At 41.7% G+C, this 11,745-nt stretch overlaps 1 protein-coding gene across 1 annotated transcript; it reads right to left on the bottom strand.

The window, feature by feature from the left end:
- Positions 1-6,906: 6,906 nt before the first annotated feature.
- Positions 6,907-9,547, bottom strand: LOC148185549 (uncharacterized). Its single transcript, XM_088074282.1, has one exon. It carries the CDS (start codon positions 8,917-8,919, stop codon positions 7,588-7,590), a length of 1,332 nt encoding a protein of 443 aa, XP_087930408.1. The 5' UTR covers positions 8,920-9,547; the 3' UTR covers positions 6,907-7,587.
- Positions 9,548-11,745: the final 2,198 nt, after the last annotated feature.

The raw sequence follows: 11,745 nt of genomic DNA, 5'->3' as shown, positions 1-11,745 counted from the left end.
GTCCGTCAAAGACTGACACCTCATGAACTCTGTGTCAACCCTCTTCATCAGCTTCTCTCTGCGGTCTCAACAACCTGTCACGTCTTTATCTCTTCATCAGCGGAAACTTCGATGCACCCGGCTCTCTATCAAGTCATCTCTGTCAGTGAGGCTGTCGTGTCTTAAAACACACATTACTGAGGAACTGAAATGATTTTACAGAACTGGGTTGGTTTGGATTTAGTTTGTTCATGCCTCAAACAGACAGGGTCTCGCATGCAACTAAACACCTCTTTTACTAACCAAGGCAGGTGCCTGATTTGCACCTGATTGTCAGCACCTGTGAGGATGGGCCCTGCTACAGTGGTCAGTTGCTGTCGCTCCAAGAATCGTGCCAGAGTGACCAGCACAACCACGTTGGCTGACATACGGCAAATGCTGGCTGAAGAAAGGGATGCCATCCCACTGCAGTGTGTGACCAGGCTGGTGACCAGCATGAGGAGGAGGTGCCAGGCTGTTGTGGCTGTGTATGGTTCCTCCACACGCTACTGAGGCTCCTTTTTGTTAAATGAATAAATTAATAAATTGACAATATGTCTTGTTTCTTGAGACTTCAATCATCCAATCCAACAAACAAGAGTCAATAGCAGAATAAGCTGCTTGGCATTGGCAGAGAAGTTTTGCTTTTTTTTTGAATAAATGTATTTTTGGAATACTTGCTGTCTGCTTAATATTGTACAAAGTGAGTAAATTGCCAACTACTGTGTCAAGAGCTCCGAAATCCTTCACCTTTACAATTAACATGGTCGTTTTGGTTATAATTATTAATTTAATTATTAATCAGAGTCCCAAACTGATAGTTTAATGTAATTTATGAGACAACTGGTGACCCTTGCATGAGGCCTAATCATTAAATGGTTGCCCTGTTTTCTAGCCAAATACCTACACAATTTATGTTTGAGTCACAAATTTGAGTTATGAAATATGTTGACATATTTTGATATAAATTAATTGATGAATATCACTCATTTTCAAATACATAAAGTTATCTAGTCTTTCACAATTTTTTTGCTTCGTTTTTGATTTCCTGTTAATATTACTTTTATTTTATTTTTTTACGTTTGAAATAAATCAAATCAAAAACAAATATACCTATATACATCCAGAAGATGCAAACACAATACAACAATGTGTTGAGATTTTTTACAAAGTACTTTGAATATTTAAGTATTTTTTTTTTTTTAAAAACATTACTCCAGTACTTTACCTCAAGTTATATTTTGACTCAAGTAATAGAGTACTGTCTGCCCCTTCCCACAATGCAGCTGGACAGTGTCCAGCTCAGAGTTGGATTTGTCCCTCAGACGTCACAGCATGAGATGGATGTGTGGAGCTTCACTGTGTCTGAAAGATATTCCCCGCAGTAACTGTGGGGACAGAGAGGGACAGGTCGTCCTGTCCTCTCTGCACGTCCCCTCTACATGTCCCCTCTATTCGTCCTCTCTGCTGGAGTCGAGCAAACACTGAAACCACTCAGCTTATCAGCTCTCTCTACGCTCGCCACATCCTCACTGCATCAGGGGAAACTTTGGAGGTGTCCCAACCCACTGAGGTTGTGATGTGTTCAGATTACTGAGAGACGCGCAGGAAGCAGCAGTGAGACGTGACAGAGACACATCCTGTGTGTTTGTATCTGCATCTGTGAGGGAGAGAAAGGAGCATATATCAATATAATACATATGTTAAAAAATAAAAAGTGAGGCAGAGAAGACTTCAGTGTGGAGCTTCTTGGATTTTCACCTCTTGTCATTCGAACACCGTGGCACCTGACTACCATCACCATAGCAACCACGCAGCAGGAACTTTTACAATCTCTCAAGAAATGTTCTACATCATCAGTGATTATGATATATGATAGTATGATGATCATTTTTAGAGAAAAAATACTTTTGCTCTGGTTAGGCAGCAGTGTTGTGTGATGACTGTCAGGCGGCAGATATTAAGTCAAGTCAAGTCAATTTTATTTATAGAGCCCATTATCACAAAACATGGTTTGCCTCAGAGGGCTTTACAGTGTACAACATCCCTCTACCCTTAGACCCTCACATCACTCAAGGAAAAACTCCTGAAAAAGAACCTCTGTAACGGGGAAAAAAAAGGAAGAATAACAAGGTGCGAAATTATCAAATGCACTCTATGATGATATTGTGGGTCTATGATGATATTGGTCAGAGTCTCACGCATATATTGATACGTAGGTGTCCAAAGGCATGATCACAGCATCAGCACAACCAGGACCAAGAGAACGATCAGGGCGAGCGGGGGTACAGTAGATACATTTGTGTATCATCAGCATAACAATGAAAATTTATTTATGAGTGTTTTTCTAATAATGTTGCCTAGAGGAAGCATATATAAAGTAAAAAGGATTGGTCCAAGCACAGAAGCAGACCTTAGTATGAGACCTTAGTATTACTGACGTCACAGTTTATATAATGCAGCACAGTGAGGATACAGAAATTTTTAGCAGACCTCCCACTGCTTCTGTAATCGCTTATAATAGGAGCTGCTGTTCCATACATTGACTCTTTGATGTTTTCCTTGTGTCCACCGTGTCGCGCTGGAGAACACATTCTACTCATGTTCCTGGATATGGATTATGGATCACAGCATGTAAATATCATCTTAAACTGTCTTACAAGGCTTACTTCTTGTTGCCAGTAGGGGGCGCAGTACTATGACACCTAACTGGCATGTTAATGCTTTCGACCTTATGTTTTTATATTATCCATAAAGTGCGTTACTTGGAATGACCTTCGCCACAACAGAAACATACCAAACAGAAACATATTGCTATTCATAACTCTAGAATGATTGTGTAGAGTGGCTTTATCATTGCAGAATAAGTCACAGCATATCCAAGCCGGACTTAGTAGGAAATGTGTCGTGAGCGAGCAAAAGATGAGCAGCTATCGGTCTTTTTCAGTCATTTGATGCTGATGACACGTGAAAGTCAGATGGTTGTCAGGAAGTGAAGAACAGCAGTTTGGAATCATTGGAAATGGAGGAAAGTGAATACAAGGACCTGCACACAGCAGCTATCCTCAGAACATTTTTAGACGCATTAGATATGATCCCATCATTAAAAGTGATTTTTCCCACCGGTTGACTGATTTTCCTGAGATGGAGGTGATCCATATCACAAAGAATTCACTTCCACATCTGTGTTTCATGTGGTAAATGCTCACTGTATATGCAATGTCTATATTTTACTCAAATTTACTGACAAACATTACATTTCAGTGGCGCGACAGTGTAGCTGGATTAGGCCATTTAATTGGATGGCTGTCCTTGTCTCAGTATACAGGTGGAGATATGCCCCCTTTCAGCTAAATGCAAAACATGTATATTATTTATAGTCTATGACATAGACCTATATCACAAAAAGTGTGAGAATTTTCAACTGCCTCTGCACAGAAGCAGTTGAAAGTTCCGGAACTCGGAATGTATGTTGTGAGTGTGATGTCACGGAGAAAACGTTCGGCCACAGTCTCAGAGGTTCTAGTTTACCTAAATATCACAAGATATTACACACTTCTCACAAAGCCATGCAACAAATGTTCTATTGTTAATCAAAGAGGATTTTTCAGTTATATTTTATGAGATGTGAAGAAATGTTCAGTTCCAAAGCTGATATTGGTCTTGTTTAGTTTAAGGTCCCTCAAAGTTTAGCATATCTGGCGTTTAATTTTCACTTACATTTGAATGTGAAATCTGCGGTCCGATCGCCGCTCTGTGCTGCCATGATGACAAAAGAGTTTTGAGAATAACCGGTGTGCAAGGAATCTTGGGAAATGGAAGGCCGCGAAGGATAGTAGCGATGTGTCCTCCAAAAAGAGGGAAAATAAGGCCGCATTTGTGGGCTGCTCAAGGAGGAGCCTTCGATTTGTGACCAAATGGGACAGCCTTTGCGCAGCACTAGGACATAATCGGCCTTCGAATGCAGCCTCCGAAGAATGCAGACCCTGAACTGGGACACAGCTATAGACTGCAGCACAAAAAACAGCTGCAACTTGATGACATCATAGACTGAAGCCCAGTCATCAGCTGATGACTCATGACATCACAGACTGCAGCGCAATCGACAGCTGATGACATGATGACATCACAGACTGCAGCCCAAAGAACAGCTGATGACTTGATGACATCATAGACTGCACCCCAAACATCAGCTGATGACTTGATAACATTATAGACTGTAGCCCAAACAACACTTGATGACACTGTACACTGCAGTCCGAATAACACGGGACCTCCCTCCTCCCCGTGTGGAGGGAGAGGTGGCAGAGCTTTCTGCCCGATCCGGCGGGGGTGGTTTTGAGTCCGTTCAGACCTGCCACTCTGGCTCTGCTTCCTCTCTCTGGAATTCATATTTAAGTCGTAATTTCTGATCAATGACTCTAGGATCCTCATTGAGTGCTTATCCTTTTTACTGTTCACCACCTTGGTTCTGTTGAACTGCACTACGCCAATCCCGTTGCCTCTTCGGAGCATTCCTGCTCCCTTGTTTCCCAGCTTTCCCGGATCCTGGCCACAACCTTGGCTGTGCCTGATCATTGTGAAATCTGTGCTGATGCTGTGATCCTGCCTTTGGTTGTGCTCGTGCTGTGGCTGCACTGATTCTGTACCCCCCGCTCGCCCTGATCGTGCTCTTAGTCCCGGTTGCTCCGATGCTGCGATCATACCTTTGGACATCTCCGTATCAATATATGCATGTGACTCATGCACTCATCATCCTATGCTGCTCTTCCTGAGGTTTCTTCCCTTTTTTTCCCCGTTCTTTTTTCGGGAGTTTTTCCTTGGGTGATGTGAGGGTCTAAGGGCAGAGGGTTTTGTGATAATGGGCTCTATAAATAAAATTGACTTGACTTGACTTTACTTGTACTTTAACTCAAGTAATAACTCAATAACTTTCACTTGGATTAACATTTGGCCAGGAGTATCTATACTCTCACTCAACGAATAGAGTACCTTGTCCACTACTACCCACAATGCAGCTGGACAGTGTGTTTGTGTCCAGCTCAGAGTTGCATTTTTCCCTCAGATGTCACGGCATGAGATGGATGTGTGGAGCTGCACTATGTCTGAAAGATATTCCCCGCAGTAACTGTGGGGACAGAAAAGGACAGTGTGAAGGTCGTCCTGTCCACTCTGCATGTCCTCTCTGCTGGAGTCGAGCAAACACTGACACCACTCAGCTTATCAGCTCTCTCTGCGCTCACCACATCCTCATGTCTTTATCTCATCATCAAGGGAAACTTTCAGCAGTGAGACGTGACAGAGACACATCGTGCGTGTTTGTATCTACATCCGTAGAACATCCCCGGCATGGACTCTGCCTTGTCGTGGTGCTGGGGCTTGTGTGCCTCAGTGATCCAGACTTTCAAAGATGTTCCAACAGAACAGAGCATACTCCTTATACTTCACAAACAGGAGTATGCTCTGCTCTATTGGAGTGTCTTTGAATGTCTTCTGTGGAGAGGCCAGACCAAAGAGTCTGACGGAAAAAAAACTTGCCCCTACCACTTTGCGCTCCCTTGATGCTCTTAGCTGAGTGTCCCCTGCGGTCCAAGCATTTACTTTTAGAGTGTTCAAATCAGGCCTGGTCGCCTGAATACCGCAGCTAGGAATAGAATAGGACTCCGGTTCTATTTTGTGGGTTTTCTCTCTGAATTGGGGCTGTGATTAAGAGGGACGGCCAGGGGTATTCGTATTGTTGGCTAGAGGTGAAATTTTTTGACCAGCATCAGACAGACGATCGCGAAAGCATTTGCTAAGAATGTTTTCATTTATCAAAAAAGTTGGAGGTTTGAAGATGATCGGACACCATCGTAGTTCCGAACATAAACGATGCCAACTAGCGATCTGGCAGCGTTATTCCCATGACCCATCGGAACAGCGTCCGGGAAACCAAAGTCTTTGGGTTCCAGGGGGGAGTAGGTTGCAAAGCTGAAACTTAAAGGAATTGACGGAAGGGGACCACCAGGAGTGGAGCCTGCGGCTAAATTTGACTCAACACGAGAAACCTCACCCGGAACCAGGAAAAGATCCACAGATTGATAGCTCTTTCTCGATTTGAAGCGATTTGTCTGGTTATTTCTCATAACAAATAAGACTGCGGCATGTTAACTAGTTACACGGCCCCTTGGACAAGGTCAACAAAGACAAGGCTCTCCCAGTCGGCTTTATGCAACAAAAAGTCCCACATCAGAGCCAGCTGTGAATTCCTCTGATCGGCTAACGCTAAGATGCGGGGTTGACTGGAACACCCCGAAAAAGCTTTTTTTTTTTAAAAAAAAAGTAAATAGTTCATTGTTAATTGTTGCTTTTGCTTTGTTGTTTTTTTTCCTTCACTCCCTGTAAATAGTTCCCCGTGTCATAATTTGACTTTCTTCACAGGGCTGTCTAAATAATTCATTTTTGTAAATAGTTTTCTGAATTGTGTGTAGAAAGTTTAGTTTGTGTGTGTTTGCTTGTACATAATATTTGTGAAAATTTGTGCGATTTATCACTAAAGATTTGTAAAATTAGATTTCTGTTTTGTTTTTTGTTTTGTCTTTATGGTCTCTTAACTATTTGTACATTCAAGTTATGTCACTGCAGCCTAAATATCCCGATAGCCCAGGCTGTGCTGAAAAGAAAAAGGTGAGGATATACGAACCAAAACTTGGAGAAACAGCTCAGTGTTCAGAGGGTTAAAATCTCTTCTTTGCTTTGTTTGTTTTACATGTTTAAAAAAAAGATCCATGCATTCAATTTACAACAGATTTGTTGCTTATTATCATTAAAACCAGAAAACACGATCCAAACAGTAAAAAGTGGAGACTGACTTTGATTGTTTCTATTTCAGCTTTATTATAGAGACGATTGATTACTGGTTGATATAGATTTAGAGTATAATAACAATCACATAAAAATGATGTCATGAAAAACACTCACACTCCTTCAAATGAAATTAAAAAAATCACATCATCATCTGATTTCAAATCAAACATCAGTTCAATAAAACAAGATAAAAGTCCGTCACACGGACCCACAACAGCACAAAGAAAATACGCACACAAAATGTACAATATATACAGATATATCTGCACGCTGTCAGGTCAAAGGTCGACTTCTGAGCTGAGAAACGATTACAGCTGATTGTAGCTTCCCTTTTTACTGAATGTATTCACATGAAGAACTCATTTTCTACTAAACATAACTATTAACACAAAAAAATGTAAAAACAAAAACAGAATTCATAAAAGAAAACGAATAGAATCAAAATTCTGAAACATTTCATTCAAAGAAAACCATATCCCAGCTGTATATCTAAAAACCACATTTTTTAAACATTTTTATTTTAATTTTCATCGTGAACTCAACAGTTTTAATTCGTAACAACTGTTCCACCTGTGACAGACACACACATGCTCTGTATGTTTGTCCGGTTTTGTCCTGATATTTGATTTTCATGCACTCTTTCTATTTCAGCATCGTTAAACATCATTTTTACATAACCACTAATTTGCCAGTTTTTGAAGATTTTAGGTCTTTTCGGTCATTTCAGTGATAGCTGGTCCTGGTCCTCCGGTTCACAGCGACCACGATGACACAGAGCGTCAGCAGCAGAAGGCTGAGCACTGACCATCTCACTTTGTAGAAGGTGGAGTGAACCCCAAACGGATCTCTGTACTGTAACACTGTTTTGCTTGTTGACAGACACTGAAAAGGTTTACCCACAACTACACACCAATACTCTCCTGTGTCTCTCAGTGAGACATTAGAGATAACCAAAGAACCACCTTCACCGTACCTTATTCTACTCATCCCCCTTAAAGACCATATATTAACAGCTCTGCCTTCTGTTCGGTTCAACTTGATGAACCATTCAACCCACCGACCCCTTTCCCGATCTTTGCATCTGAGATTGACGTTTTCTCCGTCTGAGAAGAGCTCTACATCAGGAGGACCAAAGTTAGGACACACCAGCAGATAGTACTTTTTCTCACTGACAGGAGTTTTACAGACATACACACCTGAGTGGTTTAACGTCAGTGATGAAACCACCAGAGAGTAGTTTTGGTCCACAGTCTGGTTTGGTTGTTCTATGGTATTTACAGCCCAGCGTGGGGGCTGGTCATCACTGAAATCAGTGAGAGCGCACGGTAACACGGCCGTCTCTCCCACTGAGCGATAGATCATCTCTGTGAACACCTTTAACACTACAGAGTCACTGCTGACACACTGCTGCTGCTCCATCAGCAGACAGCTGAACTCTGTCTTGGCTGTTGTTGTGAAATTAAACACGTGAAGAGCTGATGTGTTTTTATTCAGTTGGTATCTTCCTCCAACATCGTCCATCACTGATGTCTCATTGTCCCCAAAGACTCTGCTCCATATTTCCTGTTTAAATCCAAAGTCACGTTTGAGCCACAGGACGTTCAGATTGCCAACCACTCTGTTACATGACAGAACCTCTGTTCCTCCATGAGTCACTGAATATTTTCCTTCTTGATCCACGTAACTGCAGACGATGACAGATCTGTTCTTGTCATGTGTGACTCTGCCGTCGGTCCAACACTCCTCTCGGTACGGGCCGGAGTCTGAGTGGGTCAGGTTGTGGATCTTGTAAGAAGAGATATTGTTTGTGCTGATGACTGACAGTCGTTGTTTCAGGTCTTCAGGTGCTGTGGAGTTGTGGGACCAGAGGTCAGAGGTGTTCCACAGGACGAGCTTCTCCTCACCAACAGACCTGGAGATCAGGCAGGAGTCGGCCTCCTCGGGGAGCTCGAAGGTGTAAGAGTCCCGTTCCTTCTTGATGCTGATGAGTTCTTGTGCATGAATGTTGTTGATGAGAGCAAACAGCAGGAACCAGAGCTCTGTGACTGCAGCCATTCTGCTCCGAGGTCTCCGTCTGAGAGTCCGTCAAACACTGACACCTCACAAACTCAACCCTCATCACCAGCTTCTCTCTGCGGTCCCAACAACGTGACTTCTTTATCTCTTCATCAGCGGAAACTTTGACACATCCGGCTCTTTATCAAGTCATCTCTGCCAGTGAGGCTGTCGTGTCTTCAAACACACATTACTGATGAACTGAAATGATTTTACAGAACCGGGCTGGTTTAAATTGAGTTTGTTTATGCCTCACACAGACAGGGTTTCGCATGCATCTTAATTCCCCTTTTACTATCCAAAGCACCTTATTTACATATTAGATCCAACACTTATAAATTGACTCTCAGCAGAAGCACAGAGAGGGAACATAAAGCTCCTGCTTTTCTTTGTTCCTTTGACCAACCACATGGGCAGCTAAGGCCTTCTTTGCTCTGTGACCATCTTTGATCCAGCATCTTGGACCTGGCGTCTTGTTGTAGCCTCTGTTATTGTTCTGTTCTTTTTGTCTCTCTCTCCCACACACAAACACAAAAAGTAAGGAAATTTGTGTTTGGTTGATTATTTCTTTGTTGTAGTAATGTTCCTTGGCAATAAATCTTTTACTGTTGGAAAGCCTGTTTATTTCCCTTTTAAATACTATACTTGTTTTGGAAGTTATTATCACAAATTCTTAATGTGTACTATACCTATGAACCATTTTTAGATACTTAAATATTTCCATTTCATGCAACCCAAATAAAAAAATATACTTTTTTAACAGATAGAACTTTCTAATGTAAGTCATTTTCCAAGCATACAAAAGAATTATTTCACTGACATTTATATTAATTTATCATCACTACACAGTCTTGAACTAAATAATTCCACTCCAAAACATTTCAAATGTACAGCACACAACCGGATATTTTAATTACATCCTAGGCACTAACTGTCTGGTATCTATAACGGCCATGAGGAATCACGGCGATCGTGTTATCTTGTAATCAATCATGTCAAAGACCTATGACAAGAAAATACAGCCAGCTGGTCGGTTAAAGAGTCTGTTTATATTTAATACATCCATGACATATATCACAATTCAATGTACACAAATGCTAAAGCGTTTGTGTGGGTTTACAATAATTAACATTCACCCAACCCATAAAGCGTAATATTACATAATAATAGCCCAACTGCAGTTTAACTTTGCAATATAAAGCTTTAATATCAATGTTTACTTACCTCCGCTGCACAGACATTAGTAATACATCAGACGTAAAGCTAGTGCTTAATGGCTGATTATCAATTAAATATAAAAACTGACCAGCACCGCTGTCGTTATATCGCTGATTAGCTGCTGTTGCTAATAATCTAACCCACTACGAGCACACTACGAGAGGAATACTCGTGAGCGGCGCTGCTCACCGTGCACTCGTGCGCCATTTCTGTGAGCGAACCTGGAGCGAGCCAGTGAGTCAGCGTTAGTGCTCGGGTACAGTCGGTCGCGCTCAGCCGTGTTCGGCTGTCGTTCATCACTTCTACGCACACTCTATGGGTCAGTAGATCCGGGTATTATACACTTTTCATGTCATTCTATTCACAACCAACTGAGCAGAAACAATCTCAAGCAGCTGAAAGTTCCGGAACTCGGAATGTATGGTGATGTCATCTGGCTTTGATGTGAGTGTGATGTCACAGAGGAAACATTCGGCCACAGTCTCAGAGGTTCTAGTTTACCGAAATATCACGAGATATTGCACACTTCTCTCAAACTCACTGGCTCGCTCCAGGTTCGCTCACAGAAATGGCGCAAGAGTGCAGGAAGTGAGCAGCGCTCGTTCACGAGTATTCCTCTCGTAGTCTGCTCGTAGTAGATCAGCTTATTAACAACAGCAGCTAATCAGCAATATAACGACAGCGGTGCTGGTCAGTTTTTATATTTAATTGACAATCAGCTGTTAAGGACTAGCTTTACATCTGATGTATTACTAATGTCTATGCAGCGGAGGTAAGTAAACATTGATATTAAAGCTTTATATTGCAAACTTGAATTGCAGTTGGGCTATTATTATGTAATATTTGGCTTTATTACAAGGTCGGGTTAACGTTAATTATTGTACACATTTGTGTGGGTGTACAATGATTAACACAAACTAATTCACAAATTAGTGGTGTATGAATGCAGTGTATAATGTCTCAAGCACCATGAGAGGGAAGAAAGGGTGTAGTGAGAGAAAGAGCACAGAATGTAGGTGAATAGAGTGATGAACAAAAGTCATTTAAATAGTAAAATATTCTGGTTATAATTTAACTATATAAAAAAGCTGGAGACTTATCCTTACACAAAGATGTCTGCCCTGTCATATTTACAAGTATGTTTTTCATACAGTAGAAATACAGATCCTGTTGAGAATAAAATCCAGAACGGGGTCATTGGGGTCCAAAATTCGATCAAGAAACTTACCCACGTTTGATTGTAGCCTCAAGAGACTGTGTAATGCTACTTAAAAAAATATCATTCCCCACATTGGTGAAATGAACTCCATCTCTTCTAAATATACCAGGGCAGTCAAACTTTATGCAAGGATGTTTTACGCTGTTTCCGCCCAAATCAGTGACAAATGTGCCCATCACTCTGTTCACCCACATTCGGGTCTCGTTGATCTTCTGGATCTGCTTTCCTCCAGTGACCTCTCTCATTGATTGATGACAGGATGATCTTCATCCCTGGAAAGTTGTCACGGAGGTTCAGCAGGTACTGCTTCATTGTGGCGACGAGCTCCACATCTGTGATTTTTCCCAGATCGTTGCCGCCACAGTGGATGAGCAGGACATTAATTGTTA

This window comes from Plectropomus leopardus, chromosome 24, assembly GCF_026936395.1.
Source record: "Plectropomus leopardus strain MGB_pleo_1.0 chromosome 24, ASM2693639v1, whole genome shotgun sequence".
In the NCBI taxonomy this organism is placed as follows: Eukaryota; Metazoa; Chordata; class Actinopteri; order Perciformes; family Serranidae; genus Plectropomus; species Plectropomus leopardus.
Note: the sequence above shows the minus strand (reverse complement) of the source record. Positions and strands in the feature narration are given on the sequence as shown.

Excerpts from the sequence above, each read along its gene's own strand:
- LOC148185549 (XM_088074282.1), bottom strand. The coding sequence starts at position 8,919 with ATGGCTGCAGTCACAGAGCTCTGGTTCCTGCTGTTTGCTCTCATCAAC.